We start from the raw sequence: 23,202 nt of genomic DNA on the forward strand, positions 1-23,202 counted from the left end.
TACAAGGACAAGGAGGCATTTGAGGGAGTCACAGGAAAGAAGCTTCTGCTATCTTGGGCAGAACACATCAGAAGAGACAGGATCATTTGCTTTAAATAGCTTTGAGTGATGAATCTGTGAGGTCTAGAACAGCAGCAGCAACTTTGTGACAAAGAGGAATCATGCCCTTCCCAGAGACCCACCACAGGAGACCTGGAAAAGGCAGCCAGCACAACAAAGGCAAGATGGAGAGGAGAGAAACTTCACTGAGCCACTGAATCAAGTCCCACTTAGAGTCTACCTTGCTTCTGGATCTTTTTAGTTACATGAGAAAATGAGGTTTTTTCTTAATACAAAGAATAAGATTTTGTCAGTTGCATCAAAGCATTATAACCATTACAATATTATTATTTTCATCCTACTGTTGGAATCCTTAGTCTGAGAGACACCTACATATTTATTCGAGGCTACCCCATAGTTGGGTTTATGGCTATCTTACCTATGATTCCCAAGAAAATGTTGCAACAAAAATGAAACCAGGAAAATGAAAATGCTAAAGTCCAATAGTGAAGATTAGAGATCTCTGGTGGCCTAGCAGTTAAGGATCCACCATTGTCACTGCTGTGGCATGGGTTCAGTCCCTGGCCTGGGTACCTCCACATGCCGTGGGCATAGCCAAAAAAAAAAAAAAAAGCCAAAAGTGAAGATGTATTTAAACTCAAGTAATGTACTCATAAACAGTATTAGTGCTTATCTCTGTGTGTTGTATTCTAAGTGTTTAGAATTATTTATTATTGGTAGCTTCCAAATGTTTCTGAAATATTTAATAGTTATATAAAAAACTATTTTTTTAAATAGATTATTCCTAAGATTCAGGAAACACGCTACAAAATCAAAACTGCCACGGATCACATGGTAGTTATATATTTAGTTTTCTGAGGAACCCCCATACTGTCTTTGATAGTGGTTGTACCATTTACATTCCCACCCACAGTGAAGGAGGGTCCCTTTCCTCACATCTTCTCCAGCATTTGTTATTTGTAGACTTGTTAATGACAGCCATCCTCACCTTGGTGAGGGGCTGGGGCAGGCGGGGGGTAATGGGATGGACAGGGAGTTTGGGGATGGTAGATGCAAACTTTTTTTCTTTTCGGGGCTGCCCTGTGGCATATGGAAGTTCCCAGGCTAGGAGATGAATTGGAGCTGCAGCCGCTGGCCTACACCACAGCCATAGCAACACCAGATCCAAGCCACATCTGTGACCTATGCCACAGCTCGCAGCAACGCTGAATCCTTAAACCCAAGGAGCAAGGCCAGGGATGCATCCTCATGGATACTAGTCAGATTCTTAACCCACTGAATCAAAATGAGAGGAACTCCCAATACTAACCTATTTTCTAGATCACTGTTCTTTGCTGTGTCGAGTCTGCTGTTGAGCCCATCTGAAGTAGTAGTCATCTGTCACCATGTTTGTTATGACAGCCAAATCTGGACGTGTTTCTTTGATGGGTCTTGTATTGCCGTTTTTACTACCCCTCCCTCAAGCAAAGAAGGTAGATCATATTAACATAGTATTCTAGGTCCTGGCCTCTCTCCGCCTCCTCCTCAAGGGGAGAATGTTCTTTTCTATTACAATTCACCATGCCCCCGTGAATCTTCATGTGAAGTCCTAAGGTTTTGTTCTATAAGAGAAAGGGTCTCGTTGAGGCTTATTGCACGTCCCACAGGGCCAGCTGTTCTCCTTACCCAGGTTTATGTTACCAGTGTAGATTTTCTCCAGTCTCATGCCCTGTCCCCAGTATTTCTTATGAGCACCTAGGGAATATCTCCATAGAGAAGATACTACAAGTCAGCATGAATTCCCCTCATGTTTGTCACCTTCAGGCATTCTGTGTTCTCATGCTAGCCCACATTTAGCCTTTAGGCAACCTTTTTTCTTCAGTTTTACTTTTCTTATCCATCTGTACGGCTCCTGCATCTCTTCCTTCAATACCCGCCCCCCACAGAGCCAGAGCTTGTGCTTCATCTCTGCTTTGGACTGGTTTGTGTTTTCCCTATATTTCAAGATATTTGGTTACTCTGCAAGTTATACATTTGTAATTTATCTATTTACTAGATTTTTTTCTGTTGATAGTCTAGATTGGATTGGAGCTGCTGGTGGTCTACACCACAGCTAGGACAACACTGGATCCAGGCTGCATCCAGTGTTTCCTATCCAGTTTCCCATAGTGTATGCAAAAGTAGAAAATCTAGGACTAAGTTCAAAATGTATCATAAGACCCCACACTGAAGATTAGAAAGTATTTAGAGGAATTAAAGAATACCTAAATAGAGTGAGGTATACCATTTAAGAATGAACCATTTAAGGGAGTTCCTGTTGTAGCACAGCAGAAATGAATCCAACTAGTATCCATGAGGATGCAGGTTCAATCCCTGGCCTCACTCAGTGGGTCAAGGATCCGGAGTTGCCTTGAGCTATGGTGTAGGTCACAGACATGGCTCGAATCTGGCGTTGCTATGGCTGTAGCTGTGGCCAGCAGCTGTAGCTCTGATTAGACCCCTAGCCTGGGAACTTCCATATGCTGTGGGTGCAGCCTTAAAAAAAAAAAAAAGAAAAAAGAAAAAAAGGAATTAACCATTTAAGACCCAAGATTATTAAAATGCCAAGTACTCACAACTTGCTCTGATCAATAGATTCATGGCAATCCCAAACAAAATCCCATAGGTACTTTTGTGAAAATTTACAAAAATATTCCATAATATACATGAAAATGCAAAAGGCCAAAAACAGCTAAACCGCCTTTGAATAAGATAAAGATTAGTGAACTTATACTACTGATAATCAGTATTTATTATAAGATTATAGTTGTTAAAACAGATATTGATGCAAAGATAGACATTAGACAAATAGCAAAGTGTAGAAAGTCCAGACACATACATTTGTGAACATAGGATTTCTTACAAATGTGCACAGAAGAGCCATGGATAAAGGACAGGCTCTGAAATAAAGAGTGTTGGGAGTTCTCGTTGTGGCTCAGCAGGTTAAGAATCCAACTAGTAATCAGAAGGATGCAGGTCTGATCCTGGCCTCACTCCCTGAGTTGAGGATCTGGCATTGCCAAGAGCTGTGGTGTAGGTTGAAGATGCAGCTTGGATCCAATGTTGTTGTAGCTGCGACACAGGCACCAGCAGCTGCAGCTCCAATTCAACTCCTAGCCAGGGAAGTTCCACATGCTGCAGGTGTGGCCCTAAAAAGCAAAAAATAAAATAAGAAGTTCCCGTGGTGGCTCAGTGGAAACGAATCTGACTAGCATCCATGAGAACACAGGTTCGGATCCCTGGCCTTGCTCAGTGGGTCAAGGATCCAACGTTGCCATGAGCTGTGGTGTAGGTCACAGACAGCTCAGATCCAGTGTTGCTGTGGCTGTGGCATAGGCCAGCAGCTACAGCTCCGATTGGACTCCTAGCCTGGGAACCTCCATGTGATGTGGGTGTGGCCCTGAAAAGACAAAATCAATCAATTAATTAAATTAATAAAGGTGTTGGTTCAGTTGAATATAAATATGGGGGGAAAAATCTGTCTTGGGTCCAGCTTCAGAGAATACCCAAACTGAATTGCAGGATATTTTAGAACTAAACTTGAAAAGTAAAGCAATAAAGCATCTAGGTATTAATGTAGGGGAATATCTTTATGAACACGAAATAAGGAAGGATTTCTTAAAGAGGACCGAAGTAGGACTACTGTCTTATCCTTTAGGGCCACGATAACAGACTGGGTTAAGTTATAAACAACAGAAACTTATTTCTTAACAGTGCTGGAGGCTGGGAAGTTCAAGACCAAGGCACCAGAAGATTCAGCGTCTGGTGAGGACCTACTGCTTGGTTCATAGAAAGCACTGCTGTGTCTGTACGTAGGGGAAGGCAAAAGCTCGTCCTCCTGGGGTCTTTCATGGGGCTCCACCCTTATGACCTAACCACCTCCTAAAGGCCTCACCCCACCAACTGACCCTGGGAGTTAGGATTTTATATATGAGTTTGGGGGGGACACAGACATTCCATCCCTAACAACTATCATAATGGAAAATAGCAATAAATTAGATTATGTTTAATTAAGAAATCTTATTCATCCAAAAGCACCATTCAACGAGAAAAAGCAAGCTGCAAAGTTGAGAGAGGAGATGACAACACAGATATAGAGACAGAGATATAGGTATGGCAAGGGACTTGTACCTGGATTTTTTAAAAAATCTAGATTACAGAAAAAGAGCCTACACAGATCAATAACAAAAGAAAGGTAACCTAAAAAGAAGAAAAAAAAGAACTTCATTCCAAAATGATCTAAATGGCATGTAATTCATGAAAAAGTGTTCAAACGTTAAAAACTAACTTGAAGCACAGTAAGATACACAGTTACCTCCTGGTTTTCCAGAATAAATAATAAGATGGGCCAGGGAAAGCCCACACACATAGCTGTTAGTTATGCTTTAGGTCTAACCTTAGGATGACATTTTTACTCACAGGAATTTGTTTTTTTTTTTTTTTGTTTTTTTTTAATGACTGCACCTGTGGCATATGGAAATTCCCAGGCCAGGGATGGAATCCAAGCTGCAGCTGTGACCTAGGGCAATGCCGGATACTTTTAACTCACTGCACCAGGCCCAGGATTGAACCTGAGCCTCCAGGCTACTGCAGTCGGATTCTTAACCCACTGTACCACAGCAGGAACTCCTAAACTCTTTTTTTTTTTTTCCCCATTGTGCAGTGGCTCAATGTGCAGTGCCCAGACCAGTCCAGGGATTGAACCTGAGCCACAGAGAAAGTGCTGAATCCTAACCACCTGACCACCAGGGAACTCTATAAATAATATTGCATAGGTCATCCATGGGATGATGATGGTAGCCTCTAAAAAATCCTGATTACTTCAAAATTCAACTGAGACCCTAAAAACAAAAGAAACCATGCAATGCACATAAAGTGCTTAAAAGAATGCAGGACATGTAGTAAGTATTTAACCAGTGGAATCCATTGTTATTTTAAAGAAAGGTTATCAGGCAAGAAATCCAGGGTGATCCATCCCCAGTGACTATAAAAAGCAGGGGAATCCATTCTGAAAATGGATTCTCTCCCAGGTGGGTCCCCACACTTGACCAATGCAGAGGGGAATGTTCTGTGTATCTGGAGTAAGACCTTTCAACAGGGGAAGCAACTTGGCAGGCTCGAGGGAGCTCATTACTCAGGACAGCGACAGAGAACACTGCATCCTCTGAGGATCTCGGGGCTTTTCTTTCTCCTCAAGCCACAGAACTTGGACTTGAAGGAGCCTTAAACCAGGACTCTTGACAGAATTTACACTGAGCTGAGGAACTACTCTGGATCTCAGGGAGAGCGTAAGTTCACCTTCAGAACGGTCTCAAAGTCACGTTTTTCTGTTGCATGTACCCTCTGTCCTTGCTGTCTACTGAGCACTCGCCAAGAGCCTGACAATGTCAAACAGCTTTGCATCAGACACCCAAGCTGATAACTTTGCTTTGTGACCAAGGCAGTAATGCTAAGGAATAAATGGGGGGCGGATTATTTTTCAAAACAACACACACACACGATCTCCTACAGAAACCTAGGACTAGTTGAATAGGAATAGTGTTTGGAAGGATCATAGCGGGAAAGAGGATTCATAGGACCCAAAAGTAGGGAAATGCTGGGAAGATTTTCATGCGCTCCGGGTAAGTCAAGTCACTTTTGTCACCTTTCTCCTTTGCTTTACTTATACTGTCCAACTTTAGGATTTGCAGGATAAAATAAGAGTAACATTTCTTGAGTACTTTCTATGGAAGAGATATTGAGCTAAGTTTATATATATTAGCTGCTTTAATTCTCACACCAACTCTGTGAGGCAAGAACTAAGTATCCTTATTTTACAGGAGAAGGCCAAGTAGACAAAGTTATGTGAAGCCACACAATTGCTAACACCTGTGGCCTGGGGTTGAAAATCCAGCTCTATCTGATAAGAGTTTGTGCTTTTAGCAAGTATTCTATGCTAGACAATGGGTAGTGCTAAAACCAGGCCATCTAGAAAGATTTATAAACCAGCAATTCTCATTTTCTTTCTCCCTCGCACGCTCCCTCATACAAAGTTTACTGAGTATCTAATCTACCTGCGTGCTCGCCAAAAGTCAAGTGCTGGAGTTCCTGTCATGGCTAGTTCCCATCATGGCTCAGCAGAAACAAATCTGACTAGGATCCATGAGGATGCAGGTTCAATCCCTGGCCTCATTTAGTGGGTTAAGGATCTTGCTGTGAGCTGTGGTGTAGGTCACAGACATGGCTCGGATCTGGTGTGGTGGTGGCTGTGGCGTAGGCTGGTGGCTAGAGCTCCAATTGGACCCCTAGCCTGGGAACCTCCACATGCCGCAGGTGTGGCCCTGAAAAAAAGTCGAGTGCTGGGATCCAAACAAGGAGGAATGGTCTCTGCATTTACCTAACACAGTCTATGCCTACTGGGGGAGACACACAATTAATCTAAAAGATGGTAATTCTATGTATTATGATCAAAATAAACAGAGGATACCTAAAGGAGTCAAGAAACGTCTCTACTGCAGACTTGTGGAAAGCCACCTCTTTCAGGAAAAGTCTGCTGACAATTTTTTCAAGGATTCAGCATCTAGTAAAGGCAGTGGAATTTAGCATTTGGTGAAGTCAAAGCCTCACGCATTATTAGATTTTGCCTCCTTTCTTATTCATCAACAGGTTGAAAGGTACTGCAGAGAATATATATAATATCACTTATATGTGGCATCTAAAAAGTGATACAAATGAACTTATTTACAACACAGTAACAGACTCACAGGTTTCAAAAACAAACTTATGATTACCAAAGGGGACATGGCGGGAAGGGGGAGGGGTGGACTGGGGCTTTGGGGTTGGCATGTGCACACTGTGGATATTTGGAATGGATGGCCAATGGAGACCAGCTGTAGTGCACAAGGAATTCTCCCCAATGTTCTGTGATAACTCATATGGGAAAAAAAATAACCCATGCCTAGTCCCAGCACCATGTGACAGGTAACAGTGGGGGGAGGGAAAGTGAGACAAAGGATGCTACCGAGGCCCAGAGTCTGGCAGGATGATGAGAGAGTTTGAATGTGCCCATCCTACAGCAGAAACTTCTGTTTGGTTACAAAGCCAGTAGGCCTTCCAAGGGCACAGGTATCAGGACCTCTTTAACTTATCACAGAGTAATGGTGTCTATCTTGGTTAATTAATTACTTTTTTTTTTTTTTGGTCTTTTTAGGGCCACACCTGTGGCATATGGAGGTTCTCAGGCTAGGGGTAGAATTGGAGTTGTAGCCACCGGCCTATGCCACAGCCACAGCAATGTGGGATCCGAGCCACATCTGTGACCTACACCACAGCTCACAGCAACACCGGATCCTTATTGGTTAATTACATTTTGTTTGGGTTAATTAAAATAGCAGTTCCTGTCCCAGAGACCCTTGAACAATGAAGAAGATCCCAAAGCTATTATCAATATTTTTAAAAAGCCAATGGAAATTGTGCATTGAAATGACATAACACAGAACAGGCTAAGAGAATATATCACAGTTGAATCTCCATTCCACCAATGACTAGTAACCTGACTGTGGATAAACTTAGCAAACTAAGTTTAACCTTTCCAGGTTTTACTCCTTATGTGAATAATGGGACTAGTTCTACCTACTTCATAGATAGAACAAGAATTAAATTAGGTGATATGGGCGAGCACTGACACCAGGGCCTAACCCTTAGTACAGCACCGTGGAATAGAAACAGAACAAAAGCCACATTGTCATCTTAAATGTTTTAGGAGCTACACTGGAAAAGCAAAAGAAGGAGTTCTCTTGTGCCACAGCAGGTTAAGGATCTGGCATCATCCTTGTTGCAGCTTGGGTCACTGCTGTGATATGAGTTCCATCCCTGGCCCAGGAATTTCTGCATGCCACAGGAGCAGCCAAAAAGGGGGCGGGGAAAAGGCAAAACAAACAGGGGGATTCATTTCGGCAGTATTTAATCATTTGTTTAACCCAACATATCCAAATTTTTATGATGTCAAAATATTTTATGTCACTGTAATTTTTTAACTTTAAATATAATTGAAACTTCAGTTTCTTAATCACATTACCCTCACTTCAAGCACTCAGGAGCTACCATATCATACAGAGCAGACCTAGGAGGCCCTCAGCTAAGGAGAGGTGGGAACAAAACGTGGTTCCAGCAGAACAGGAATTGATGGATACCTGGAAACTATGGGTAGTTTTATCCGATGTGATCATGTTTTGTGTTTACATAAGAAAACTCCTAAAAGTTTCCAAAAGAAACAAAAAAAAAGAAAAGAAAACTCCTTATTTTTCTTTTTTCTTTTTCTTTTTTTTTTTTTTTCTTTTTAGGGCCACACCCGTGGCACATGGAGGTTCCCAGACTAGGGGTCAAATCAGAGCTGTAGCTGCCAGCCTATACCACAGCCACAGCAACGCAGGATCTGAGTCGTGTCTGCGACCTACACCACAGCTCACAGCAACACCAGATCCTTAAAGCAATGAGCAAGGCCAGGGATCAAACCCACATCCTCCTGGATATTAGTCGGGTTCATTAACCACTGAGCCATGATGGGAACTCCAAAAATTCCTTCTTTTTAGAGACATGGATACTGAAGCAATAGAAGCTGAAGTGACATGATGACTTAAAATTTGCATTAAAATACGTTGGAACAAAAGGAATGAAAAATGGTGGATGAATATATCGTAAAATATGAATTGCTTTTTATTCTATGTAATAAATACAGGAGCACTTATCCCCACTGAATGCATCTGAAATTTTTCATAATAAAATGTATGTACTGGCCTTGTAGTTGGAAAATCAAAAAGCATAATTCAGCTAGCACTTCCTATACGCTGGGCTAGGATTGGTATTTGAAATAATTCTCCTGAAATGGTCAGTAGCATTTCCTTTTAAAGGATAAAGAAGCTGAGTTTCAAGGGTTTAAATGACTCGCCCTACTAATTGAAGCAGTATGTGCACTGAGGCAACACAAAAATAGGTGCACTTTGTCCCCACTTTCACACATCTTCTGGTTCAAAGGAACACAAAAATAATGAGTAAAATAAACCCTATTCAATGACAGTGATTCTTTGCACTGAAAAGATCATCTCAAATTTCATGACATAAGATGACAGATGGTAAATAAATCATGCTATAATTTTAAAAAGAAGAAGAAAAAGATATCAGAGGCAAATGAGTAAGAAAGAAACAAACAAAAAAAAGATTACAGCTGGAGGAGACCCTAGTATTCTGTAGGGTTAACCCATTGACCAAAGACACTAGGTCTCTATACAGGTAAGTAACCTGCTCCAGATCTCAAAATTGGCCATGGACAGAGGCACCACTAAACCTAGCTGAGAACCATCTCCCCATTCCCTATAACAATGAATATCAACTAGAATCTGAAATCTTGAGCATCTTGTAAATGGTAGCTCCTTTTTGTGAAGCCTCTGTGCATTTTCCCCAGCTTTCAAACATAAAAAGGAGTGACAAAAAGCAAATTTCCAGAATAAAATACGATAAAGCCAATCAGGCTGTCAGGAATGTAGGACAAAGAGCCACATAAAAGGCCAGTTACATCCCACATCTGATACAGAGCTGTATACTTGAGGACATATACTTTTGATCACAAATGTGTGTATGTGTCTATGTTTTTATAGCTCCCATACATCAACTAGAACGTAGGTAAAAAGCATCCTGGAGGAAAGAGAGTGAAGGTTGTCACTCGGCATCCTGATTTAACAGGTAGATTTAATTTCAATTCTGAAGCAATGACGATTCAGACAACCCAAGATCCACTCCTAAATATATTTGAACTCCACAAATTTGTCTTCGCTCTCTTTCTCCCTGCACTCCACCCCTCAATATCTGATAGTTTTAAGAAACACTATACCAAAACAAATACCATAAGGGAGAAATTTTGTCAATAATTGTTTAAAAATAATAACAATGTTATAGTATCGTGTGTCCACAGCCAATTTTCCTTTGTATTTTTCCCCACAGGTAAAAAAATCACAGTGTTCACCTCTTATTAACTGCCAAATTCCATGGAAAATAATGTTACTGAATTTATCCTCACGGGTCTTACCCAAAATCAGGAAGTGCAGCAAATATGCTTCTTTTTGTTCATACTCTTTTATATGACCCTCATGACCGGAAATTTTTTAATTATAACGACTATTCAAAGGAGCCCAAATCTCAAATCTCCAATGTACTTCTTCCTTAGCTTCCTGTCATTTGTTGACATCTGTTATTCCTCTGTTACAGCCCCCAAGATGATCACTGACTTTCAAGTCAAGGTCAAAAGAATCTCTCTTGTTGGTTGTATGGCCCAACTCTTTTTTGTCCATCTGCTTGGTGGCACAGAGATCTTTATCCTCACAGTGATGGCCTATGACAGGTACGTGGCCATCTGCAAGCCCCTACACTACTTGACCATCATGGACTGGAAATTCTGTTCCATGCTGGTGGTGTCCTGTTGGCTCGGAGGGTTTGTGCATACCTTTATCCAGACCATGCTCACTGTCCAACTGCCGTTCTGTGGCCCCAGCCTGATGGACCACTACTTCTGTGACGTCCACCCCTTACTGAAGCTGGCTTGCACAGACACACATGTGGTGGGGCTCATTGTGGTGGCCAACAGTGGCATGATTTCACTCATCTCCTTTGTCATCCTTGTGGGTTCTTACACAGTCATCTTGCTTTCCTTCAAGACCCGCTCAGCAAAGGGGAGACGCAAGGCCCTGTCCACGTGTGCTTCCCACATCACTGTCGTCATCTTGTATTTTGTCCCCTGCATCTTCATCTACCTGAGGCCTTCTACCACTTTCCCGGAGGACAAGATGGTAGCTTTATTTTACACCATCATCACACCCATGTTGAACCCTCTAATCTACAGCCTGAGAAACGTGGAAGTGAAAAATGCCATGAGGAGACTGTGGATCAAGAGGTTGCTGGGCAGAAATCGGAGAGACCCTGATGGGAAGTTCGATGGAATTGGTACAGTTGTACCAGCTTCCAAAAATGTTGTTGGGAATTTGTCAGTCATCAGTCCTCAATCCTATCACACAAATACCTAAGGATTATAGGAAGAGTCTTGCATTTGATGTCTAAAGATCTGGTTTGGAGGGTCTGCCCTACCAATCACCAGTAGTTGACTTTAGAGACATGCTAAAGGCACTCCAATATCAAGTAGATATTCCCTACGAGGAGCCACGAGTGGACTAAACACTTTTATAGAAAAATCTGACACCAAACACAGTCTGTTTCATGACACAGAACTGTTGCCTCTAGCAATAGCCTCTGAGTGAGGCGGTATGTCACGTATCTATATATATATTCTAACAAAGGAGTGATACCAACAACAAAGTCTCAAGTTCATTTCACTAACATTTGCCTTTCCTGTATCCTCACTTGAAAAGAGAGATAAAGCTACTACCTTACCCATGACTCCCCAGGGTTATATAGGAAATGAGATGAAAGTGGAGGTGAAAGCATTTCATCAGTGGTCAAGCTGCATTCCTGGATGTTGTTACCCTTAACTTGGAACTTCACACATCTAGACAATTCTCATTTCAAGAATTCAACTTAAGGTTGAAGTGTTTCTCTCCCATAATTGTCTTTAGACAGTTCATAGATGGGAATTGTGTATGTTGACATTACAGTAGAAGCTATACTGGACTCAGTATTAAAAGAAGAAAAAGGAAAAAAAAAAACCCATCTTCATTATGGGGGGCTACCTGGGTTCAAGGAAAGGGTTTTTAGTGGACATTGTGGTGAGCCACCCAGATTTCCCTTCCGGATGGACGTGCTCATTCCCTCAGCTGTCAGGAGGAAGGCTGCTCATTCTTCTCCAGATAATACCTTTCCTCCAGGGGAGCACCAACGTCACATCCTCAGCCCCCAGCAGGCTGCATTCAAGAATGGTCAATGTGATGGTAAAATGAGACGGTGTGAAACAGCTTGAAACAACTCTTCAAGGCCATTCCAGCTCTAAAGTTCCCTGTGGGACCATCCAAGATCGTTTTTGTTACTGCATCATGGCTCATCTTATTCCTCTGCCAAAATCTGCTTCCTTCACTCTTTGACAGATGTTGATCGTGGGAGCACTTCCCAGTAAGTTTTTACACACGAACTCAACCCCAGAGATGCTGCCTAGGCAATACAACCTTTGACCGAGATCCTACATTCCAAGGGGAAAAAATACATGCAAATACTAAAATAACCGAAAATCTTTCTGTATGACTTGAAGTGAGTTCTACCTTCTGAGCAGGCTTGCCTAACTTGTTTAACAGTGGCATGGATAGATAAAAACGTATATTTTAAATTGTGAACTACCAGCATACTAAACATACTTTTTGTTTATATCTAACTGCCTAGCACCTTCATAGCCTCTCATCATTGAAACCCAAGAGATGTGAACAGTTCTGGGTGGATCATTTTTTTCCATTTTTCCCTCCTGAGGATTAAGGAAATAAACTTTGGTTTCCCTCTAGCACTGAATGCAGGTTTTTGTTTTTTGGTTTTTTTTTAATGTCAAGAAGGTGCTCCCCAAAGCACTGAGCCTTCTGGGACACCGCCTGGAGTAGGGGACCCTCATGCTTTTGTCTAAGGGGAGTACAGACTACAGGGCAGTTTTGGACTATTCACTGGCTACAGAAGCAGGAGCTGAAGCACTTGTCGTATGCTGATTCTTTCTCCCCTCCTTTGTTTTCTACTACCATATATCAAGAGCATAGTAGTACTTAAACATTTTAGGACTCAGATGAGATGGCTCGATGGACATCATCCCACTGAACAGTGACCAGGTCCCCTATGGAGAGAACATCACTGTACACCAAATTAGGACAAGGGAAGGACAATTAGGACAATTAGGCAAGACAATTAGGACAATCGTGAAAGGCTCGGGGTGGACTCGTGCATGTCCCCTGGTTGTACTCTAGATGCCCTTTCCACTCTGGCTCATCATGGTTTCTGTCCGCTGAGGGGACCTTCAGGAATTGCCTCAGTGGGTCCCTCTACTCTGCAATAAACAAGAAGAAAACGGAGACGAGACGTCACCCCCTAGACGTTCCTGTCACATTTTATACTTGTCTTCCAAACTGCTATTTGCCTAACAAGTCTTAAGACCTCAGGAAAGACCTCTGATCGTTTGCCACTGGCATTGCTGCTGTTTTCAACGATGAGCATAGGCATGAAACTTTCTCACTCAGCTCCAAAGAAAGAAAGTCAACTCTCTCCAGAAGTGGAGCCGCCTGTTCGTACAACACAATGCTCTGCCGTCTGGAACTTCTACACCATCTAACTGGAGGGTGAGTGGGTGGGAGCAGCCTCAGAATAAAATGGCCATAGGCTCCCAGTCTTCTTCCCAAGGTTGGGCAAATTTTCTTGAATAAATACTTCACAATTTGTGGTATGCGTCTGATCAATATCTAGAATTTTCGAACCATTATTTTTGATAATTTTGTCCAGTTTTATTGTTGTTTCTTGGAGATAAGTTTTATGAGCTCCTTACTCTTCTATTCTGCAAGTCCTACTTTCACAAACCTTGTTTTTAATGGCAAAATGTTACAAGCAAATATTAAAATATCCTGGAATTTTAAATAATGAAATTAGGAAATCATTGGTGCATGGATAGGCATAAAGTACAGCAAAATAGTAACTAAATTGTATAGAGCTCCCATGTGATAGGAAAATATCCAGGAGTTCCGGCTAGTTCCACAGAGGAAAGGAAAGGTAGCTGAAGGTCAGGGGGTCTTTGGGGGTTATGATGATGAGATAGCCCTGAACAAGTGCTGCAGGACCAACAGCCTAAACCAAGAGCCATAAGGAGGAGGCAGCTGATATTCAGAGCTGTATAGATAAGAGGAACCCAAATCAGCAAAGGAGAATGAGAGATCACTACATACTAATTAATATCTCCTATAAATCAAATAAGAAATATTTCAACAAGAACGTTTCTGAAAAGACAATCCATAGAGGAAAAATGTCAGTAGCCAACAAAATAGGAAAAATGTTTCAACTTACAAGTAATCAAGAAAATATAAATTGCTTTCCAATGCATGATTTTTCACCATCGGTTTGGTAATAATAATGTAAAAGTGTGATAATATCCACTATTGGTGGAGTGGGAGAGTAGTACCCACGGATATTGTTGGTGGGAACGTAAATTAGTAACTAGGGCAAAGACCACTCACCATCCACTGAAATGGGGGCGCTGCCCTTCTCTAGGCACACAGCTAGACCATGTTGCTGGCCACTACTGTGGTCGGGAGTGGATGTAAAGAAGTCCTCTCCCCTAGAATGTGAGAAGTGACGTGGACCACTTTGAGCCTCCCATGAACCCACTCCCTGCTCTTTCCTCTTCTACCGCCTGGATGCAGATAACGCTGAGTCTTAGCAGATGTCTATGACGCTTAATTCTATGTGGCAACTTGGCTGAGCCACAGGATGCCCGATATGTGCTTAAGCGTTATTTCTGGGTGTGGCTGAGAAGATGCATCTGGAAAAGATTAGCATTTGACTCAGTAGAAAGAGCAAAGCAGATTTCCCTCTTCAGTGAGAACGGGCATCATCCAGTCCCTCGAGGGCCTGAATAGGACAGAAAAGGCAAAGGAAGGCAGAATTCCCTCTCTCCACCTGACACGAGCTGAGACACAGGTCTTCACCTGCCCTTGGACTTGGACTCATACCAGTAGCAGTCGTGATGCTCGGGCCTTTGGATTCAGATCGGAACTACACTATTGGCTCTCTGGGGTCTCCGGCTTGTGGACGGCAGGTCTTTGAACTTCTCAGACTTCATAACCTATGAAGTCAATTCCTGATATAGACAGATGATAGCTCAATAGATAGATGTGATTACATTCATATATATTACTATATATAATTACTATATATATACATATTTGCATCTCTCTCAATCTATGGTACTTCACTATGGGACCCAACTAAAACTAATACAGATTGGGAGTAAAGAATAAAGTGAAAATAAATTTTAAAACAAGAGGGACCTTACATGGATCAATGATAAAATAGGGACTATAATTAGCTTAACCTTGAGATTAGTCCACACAAACCCACACACACATACACATACGTTTGGGAACATATATAAAATCAAATACTATGAAACAGTTAAAAGAATGGTGCTATGGGTTCCAGTTCAAGACAGTGACATAGGAAGTTCCTAAACTCACCTTACCCCATGGACACACCAAATCTACAACTACACATGGACAATTCCTTCTGAAAGAAATCCAAAAACTAGCTGAGTGATTCCTACACATTGCGTGAACAAGAAAAAACCCACACTGAAATGAGTACAGAAGGCTGAGACACACTCTCACCACAAACCATTTCCCTAGCACAGAAACATGCAATCAGGAAGACCTCCCAACTCCTAGCTTCTTTCTCTCTCTTTTGGACCCAATATTGTATCCCAACTTTTAGGACTTCCACCTAAGGAATGTACCCCAAAACACCTAGCTCCAAAAGCCAACTGGGCTTGTGCCCATGAAACCCAGAACACCTCAGCAAACAAAAGAGTCACTCTTCAAGCACGTGAGTATTTGCCGTGGCTACCTCTGCTGAACTCTGCAGAGGGAGCAAGCAAAAAACTCCCATCTCCCAGTCGTTCCCTGAAAGAAGCTTATTTGTACAATTTAAAAGTTGTTGCCTGAGAGCCCAGCTTTTAATCAGTCTGCTTCTAGGTGCTGACTTTGGGACACTGACAGCTCTTGGCAAACCCTCAGCTACTGAGAGCCACGAAAAATGAAGCAAGCAGCCTGGACCATCAAAAACATTGGAGACAACCGAAAGTTCAGGCCAGGCTGAAAATAAATTTCATGTCCTACAAAGACCACTCCATCAAGACAGGAAGAGTGGCTATTTTATCTGATGCATAGAAATTAACACAGAATCAAGGGAAATGAACAGAGGAATATGTTCTTAACAAGATAAACCTTCAGAAACAGACGTTAATGAAATGGAGATAAACTATTTACTGATAAAAAGTTTAAGAGTTCCCGTCGTGGCGCAGTGGTTAACGAATCCGACTAGGAACCATGAGGTTGCGGGTTCGGTCCCTGCCTTTCCTCAGTGGGTTAACGATCCGGCGTTGCCGTGAGCTGTGGTGTAGGCCGCAGACGCGGCTCGGATCCCGAGTTGCTGTGGCTCTGGTGTAGGCCAGGGGCTACAGCTCCGATTGGACCCCTAGCCTGGGAACCTCCATATGCCGTGGGAGCAGCCCAAAGAAATAGCAGAAAGACAAAAAAAAAAAAAAGTTTAACATATTGGTCATAAAGCTCCTCACTGAGGCAGTTTCCATTATGGCTCAGCAGGTCATGAAACCAACTAGTATCCATGAGGATGCAGGGTGATCCCTGGCCTCGCCTAGTGGGTTAAGGATATGGCATTGCCGTGAGCTGTGGTGTAGGTCATAGACACAGCTCGGATCCCCCATTGCTGTGGCTGTGGTGTAGGCTGGCAGATGCAGCTCCGATTAGACCCTAGCCTGGGAATTTTCATATGCTGCAGGTGCGACCCTAAAAAGCAAAAAAAAAAAAAAAAAAAAATCAGACTCAGAAACAGAGTAGAAAAGTGGTTTCTAGGAGCTGAGGGGTGGGGGAAATAGGGAGAGGTTGGTAAAAGGGTCCAAACTTTCAGCTATAAGATGAACAAAGTTTGAGGATTTAGTGCATCCTATGGTGACTAGAGTTGACAGCACTGTATTACATATTTGAAATTCACTAAGACAGTAGGACTTAAATGTTCTCACCAAATGAACAACCAAATAAAAAAGATCAATACGGGAGTCTGTAGGACGATGGATGTGTCAGTTAAGTAGATGGGGGAATCCTTTTACAAGGTCTAGGAATATCAAATCACCACGATGTACACTTTATTATCTTACAATTTCATCCGTGAACCATACCTTAACAATGCTGAAATAAAAAAAACAGAAATTAAAAAAGAACAGTGCTGTGAACGGAACTGCATATGCCAGAAATTCCTATGTCGCAGCCCTAAACCCTAATTTGATGGCATTTTGAGGTGGAGCCTTTGGAGGGAATCAGGGCTAGAGGAGGTCATGAGGGTAGAATCCTCAAGATGGGATGAGCAGCTTCATAAGAAAAAAGAACCCCATTCTCTCTCTGCCTCTCTCTCTGCCACATCAGGACACAGCCAGAAGGCAGCCCCTGCAAGCCTGGAAGAGTGTCCTCACCAGGGAACCAAATCCACCAGCACCTTGAACTTGAGCTTCTAGCCTCCAAAACTATGAAAAGTAAATTCCTGTTGTTGAAGCCACCCAGTCTGATACTTTGCTATGGCAACCAGAGCTAATACAAAGGAGTATATCTACACGCACTGATATTAAAAGCGCTCCAAGGAGTTCCCGTCGTGGCACAGTGGTTAACGAATCCGACTAGGAACCATGAGGTTGCGGGTTCGATCCCTGCCCTTGCTCAGTGGGTTAACGATCTGGCACTGCCGTGAGCTGTGGTGTAGGTTGCAGACGCGGCTCGGATCCCGCGTTGCTGTGGCTCTGGCGTAGGCTGGCAGCTACAGCTCCAAATTCGACCCCTAGCCTGGGATCCTCCATATGCCACCAGAGCAGCCCAAGAAATGGCAAAAACACAAAAAATAAAATAAAAAATAAAAAAATAAAAGCGCTCCAAAAGATACCAGTAAATTTTTTTCAAGTTGAAAAACAGTATGTGTAATATAATATCACCATGGATGTAAAAAAAAAAAAAAAATTACATGTATTCTCAGCTGTTTCCACTAATGCTCAACTCAGATGTTGACCTCTTTGTCTTTAACAGAAAAAGTTCTCGCTGCTACAATGATCATCGAAGGAAGAAAAAGAACCAGTTAGTTTTCTATTTTGTGAGTTCGAGGATCAACCAGTCCTCCACTTGCTGGAGGCCATACCAAGGCTTTCTGGCGTGATGACAACCTCTGGCAGCTAATTATGCCCTCAGGAGCTGAGGCAAAGAGTTAGGAAAAGTTTGCAAAGGAGCAAATTAGTGTTATCCCATGAGGGGGTGGTTCTTCAGAGCTAAGAACTTTTACCTGCTTGAGATCCCCAGGAGCTTCAGGTAAGTAATTAAAGGCATGATTGGAGGCTACAAGAACACATCCCTGCTAAACGTGCAAGTCGCTTATGAGCTCACAGTTCCCGACTCCTGTAACCATCGTGTGGACCAAAACTGGGACACAGCATCTCCCAGTTTCCCTGTCAGGTCTACAAAATCATACACTGAGAAGCAGCTGAGAGTTCCCTGGTGGCCTAGCAGGTTAAGGATCCAGTATTGCTGTGGTTGTGGTGCAGCCTGGCAGCTTTGGCTCCGATTCGACCCCCCTAGCCTGGGAGCTTCCATATGCCGCAGGTGCAGCTGTCAAAAGAGAACAACAACAATGAAACACCCAAAACCTGTGACACAGGGATTAAACCGTTCAGATCTGGGAGTTAGTAAAACACCAGTTAGTTTACCCAACTAACTCATGTAATCTTTTTCACCATCTGGAAAATTCAAATTAAACCCCATCTTTTATTTACCCAACTAATGGCTCAAGGCCACCTCTACCTTAAGAGCAGAAGTCCTTTCTCTCTCACAGAAGGCTGGCCCCCACCTCATACCAAACTACCTAAGAGCACTCAGGCCCAAGGACTCCTGCTTCTAAAGGCCAATTAGGGGAGAGAAGAATATAAAATATGCCCAGGCATTGGTCTTTGGTCGTAGCCATGTAATTGGTCCTGTGTAATCAGATGGATGTGTGGTGGCTGCTGCAAGGCTCGACTCCTGCCAAGCCACAGTATAATTCCACCCTTGAGTCCAAGGTCACAGTTATCTTTGTTCACTGTCACATATGCAGCTACTGCTCTTCAAAACACAGTGGCCCAAAGAAGCTTCCAGCCCAGGCACATGCTACACAAAATAAAGCCTCATACCCAAACTGCAGTGCTGAACCTACCTCACCAACATAGGTTCCCCTTTCCCTCATGGTGGGCTCCTTCTTGGGGGAGGGGATCTCTAAATTTTTTTTTTATACTGATGGATCTTGGTCAAACCACCAAACCAGGTTTTCTTAATTGCAAATCTCAGAGACCTAAAGTTTGGGGGGTGGGGGGAAGGTCAGCCTTCTCCTTCCCAGAAAGCCCCTTAAGAAATTTGTTGAAAATTCTGCAAACCAAGGGGAGAAGCAGTTTTTGCTCTGCCTCAGGACAGACATAACAATAGTAAGTTCCTGTCCTCACTACCTCTGCATACTTAAGCAGGGCACTCGATAACTTCTCAGAACAAAAAGATTTTCTCCAAGGAAACGTTCTGCCTCTGCCTATGTAAAGAAGCAGCATCTTGAACTGGGGGCACATTAGTTCATTTGAAGCTTTGAGCACATGCTACTACTCACACTTTCCAGATGAAGAGGTTCAAAGATGTGGAGTGGCTCGTCCACAGTTATCACCAGTAGTAGGTGGTCAGCTAGGTCACAAACCAGCTCCATCTGGCTCCAAAAGCCTAAAAGAGTTTCTGAGGATCAGGAAACGGGGAGTGGCTTCGCTGGGTGTGTCCTGGCTCAAGTTCTCGCGAGAGCTTGCAGACCAGCTGTTGGCTCAGTGCCGCCATCAATCTTGATGGGGTTGGAGATGCTGCTTCCAAGATCGCTTGGCTGTTGGCAAAGAGGCTCAGCTCCACACCATGAGGGCCTCTCATAGGTTTGCCCATGAAAGATGGAGCCAGAGCCAGAAAAGCTGCAGCATCTTTTATTTATTTTTTTTTTTCTGGCGGGAGGGGGGGGTCTTTTTTGCCATTTCTTGGGCCGCTCCCGCGGCATATGGAGGTTCCCAGGCTAGGGGTCCAGTCAGAGCTGTAGCCGCCGGCCTACACCACAGCCACAGCAACACGGGATCCGAGCCGCGTCTGTGACCTACACCACAGCTCACAGCAAAGCCGGATCCTTAACCCACTGAGCAAGGCCAGGGATTGAACCCACAACCTCCTGGTTAACCACTGAGCCACCACGGGCACTCCGGCAGCGTCTTTTACATCCTAACCCCAGAAGTAACAGATCAATCACTTCTGCCATATCCTATTGGTCACACAGACCAGCCCTGGAGGGGAGTGTGAATAACAAGCAGCCTTAGGAGCCATCTGGTTGGAGACCATATGGCATTTATGTATTTATTTTTCCTTCTTTTTCACATCTAAATTTCCTAATTTTTTTTTTACCTTGAACATATAAAGTATAAGGAAAAAAGCTACTGGCTGCTGGCAAGGGCACTTCCTCAGCCCCGCTGTTGATTTTTAAGCATCTCCTTCCTCTTTCAAGCTATTCTCCACCGTCTCACAGCCGAATTAAAGATTGCTTTCTCAGCACAGTCCTCTGGCGCCACCTGGTGGCAGCTTCCAAAATCGTTGCCAACAACTGACAGCAGTGAACTCCAGTCCGAAGCCCTCCCCTGCCTGCAGGAAAGTGACTTAGGATATAACTATCGTTTAGAAGATAAAGCCTAGGATCTCATGTATTAATCCAGAGGGCCCAGGGATCTTCCACATTCATCCGTGAAGGGAGCTGTGGAATCCCAGAAAGGATGGAAGGGCTGCAATAACTTCTGTTGCCAGAACTCAGCCTCTGCTCACCCATGCCAAATAGAAACGTGGAGACAGAGTTTTGGGTGAAGGAGAAAAAAATAGCTTTATTGTTTTGCCAGGCAAAGGAGGGTCACAGCAGACTGAAAGCCTCAAAGACTGTGTCCCCCTTAAGAGAGATCGGGAGGTAGTTTTATAGTTTGGGGAATGAAAAATAGGGCCACAGACAAGGATGAGGTTAGAGACGAGCTGGCATTGTTTTCAGAGCTGGTGTTCAGTGGTCTGGGGGTCTTTCTGGAATAAAGAACGCTTCATAAATATCTAACATTTTTTTTTAGGGGGTTGTTCTGCAGAAGAACTCAAAGATTGTGATCTATATTCCTTGAGGAGGAACCAGGACCCTGCCCCAAAGTTGTGCTATTGTTTCCTGATGGCTCCTCCCTGTTTCTGCATCTTCCCCCGCCCCCCTTCCCTGATTAGCAACTGTTTGACCCTGCCCTTTGGAACTCAGAGAAGGTCATGGAGGCTGAAGTTTATTCCCTAAAAACAAGAAATGGGGGACACAAGAAAGGCTTGTGCGCCCAGGGACCAGTGGGGCCTTGCTCGGTTTCACTTTGAAGAACAGGGGTAATCCTATTTTCTCACTGCCTGCTCATCTGCTCCCCAGATACCAACCAGGCCCTCCAAGCAGGCAGAGTCACACTTAGCCAGGAGCAAGAAGGTGGGTCCCCTCTTTCCTCCAGTTTAACAGCTCAAAATCTAACCTCCAGAAATTTCACTTTCACCTTTAACAAACTGCTAGCAACAGGAGGCTGTCCAAAAAGTCTGGGTTCACACTCATTTTAAAGAACTTTGTAAACCTGGACAAATACATCTTGAAATATCTTATCTTTTTGAGCCAAGGAAAAAATGCTAAAGTTTTAGTCTTAACAAGTCCTCTATACTCGCTGGGAAATTTTTAAAAATTTAGGCAGGAGGAAATAAAAATAAAAGCTACCATTACATAATTCTGGAGTTGTTTTTTCTTCCCTTCCTATGTGCTTATCTAATTTTGTAATGGAATTATTCCCTTATAGTTCTATACATTTTTTTCCTCACTTCAGTTTTACAGGTTAAGAGCCCAGGTGATCGCTTGATTTTGACTTCTCATGATGCCTCTGTTTCTTGGCTGCACCTGGGCAGTCTTTATCAAGTTTAAGTGCTAGGAGCAGGAAACACTTGAAAGCTGGGCTGTTTTGCAGGTTAGCCTGGTTTTTCAACAGTACAGTGATAGAACAACAGGTCACTGGTAGACTGTGAAGGTTTCTGGCACCCTCCTGCCTCCCCCAAGACAAGAGTTTATGCAGAAGAATTCTGGGACAACTTTGGCCTGAATCAAAGCATAAAGAGTGTGGATTTGCTCCCCCAGCCCAGCAGGAAGCCCAGCAGAGCTAACTCTCACCAAATCTTTAGCAAAGGCCCCCAGGATAAAGGTATAGGCAAATCCTTATTGTTTGCTCTCACCTCCAGGTTCTTCTCCTAATGGCCTGTGTAAAGAAACTGCATTTTAAATGAAATCATCTACTGTTGAAAGAGACAACTCAGAACCAAACTTTGGAGTTGATTCAAATCCCAGTTCTGCCAATCACTTATCTAGGGGGTTGCACCTTTGTTAGCTATTGCCACAAAAATGCTACATAACAAAGGCCCCCAAAGTCATAGATTCTTATGGAATAAATAAGTCTCCTGGATCCACAGGTCAGCTAGGGCACAGCTGTCCTAGGCAGGACTGGGCCAAGTAGCTCTGCTCCAAGGTGGAGTTTGGGGGGGCTTGGCTGGGCAGCTCTGTTCCACATGCATTCATTCTGGGGCCCAGGTTCACAGGGCAAGTGCCCAGGGGTGTTCTTGTCATGGCAATGGTTGACGGACAGGAGGGGGGAGAAAGTCAAGTGAAATTTCATATTGGACTAGGTTTGAAATGAGTACTGTCACTTCCACTGACATCTGTGGGCCCAAGAGAAGAGAGAAGTTTCCAGCCCATGATCTTCACATATCTCAGACCCACCCTTGTGACACTGACAGTATTAACAGTCTGAACCGAGCCAGAACACAGATGGGGACTTGAACCCACGTGCCGGGACTCGAACCCAGCCTAAACCCAGATTGGGACTTGAACCCAAGGTTTTAAATTAGAATCACTCACCCTGTGTCTGGACTACTGAGGTGCAGCTTCTTCATGTCTCTGCATGGAAGGAATTCAGCGAGAGACAAAGCGATAGGCAAGAAATAGATTTATTAGGATAGGACACTTGTGAGAGATGCAAGCGGGCAGGCACGGAAGCTCTGCTCCGAGGATCCTGTGGGCTACACAGTTTTTATCATCCAAGGGGAGTGGGGGTTGGAAAAGCCCGCCTCTTCCTTTCTGGGAGGAGTAGCTCCTCCTTAGTATCTGGTAAGGTGTATTCAAATCCGAGGAAGCATGGTCCTCGAACTCTTGCTCTTGGTCCGAATAGGAATGCAGGCCTCCTCCCATCCCCCACCCAGTGACCTGAGGTAATTCTCAAGGCTCCACTAATGCAAC

The 23,202-nt window shown here is 43.5% G+C and overlaps 1 protein-coding gene across 1 annotated transcript; it reads left to right on the forward strand.

Moving 5' to 3' along the window:
• The first annotated feature begins 10,097 nt into the window (after positions 1 to 10,097).
• Positions 10,098 to 11,129, forward strand: LOC125124494 (olfactory receptor 4S2-like). Its single transcript, XM_047774601.1, has one exon. The coding sequence runs from the start codon at positions 10,098 to 10,100 to the stop codon at positions 11,127 to 11,129; it is 1,032 nt and encodes a 343-aa protein (XP_047630557.1).
• Positions 11,130 to 23,202: the final 12,073 nt, after the last annotated feature.

Source organism: Phacochoerus africanus, chromosome 4 (genome assembly GCF_016906955.1).
Source record: "Phacochoerus africanus isolate WHEZ1 chromosome 4, ROS_Pafr_v1, whole genome shotgun sequence".
NCBI lineage: Eukaryota > Metazoa > Chordata > Mammalia > Artiodactyla > Suidae > Phacochoerus > Phacochoerus africanus.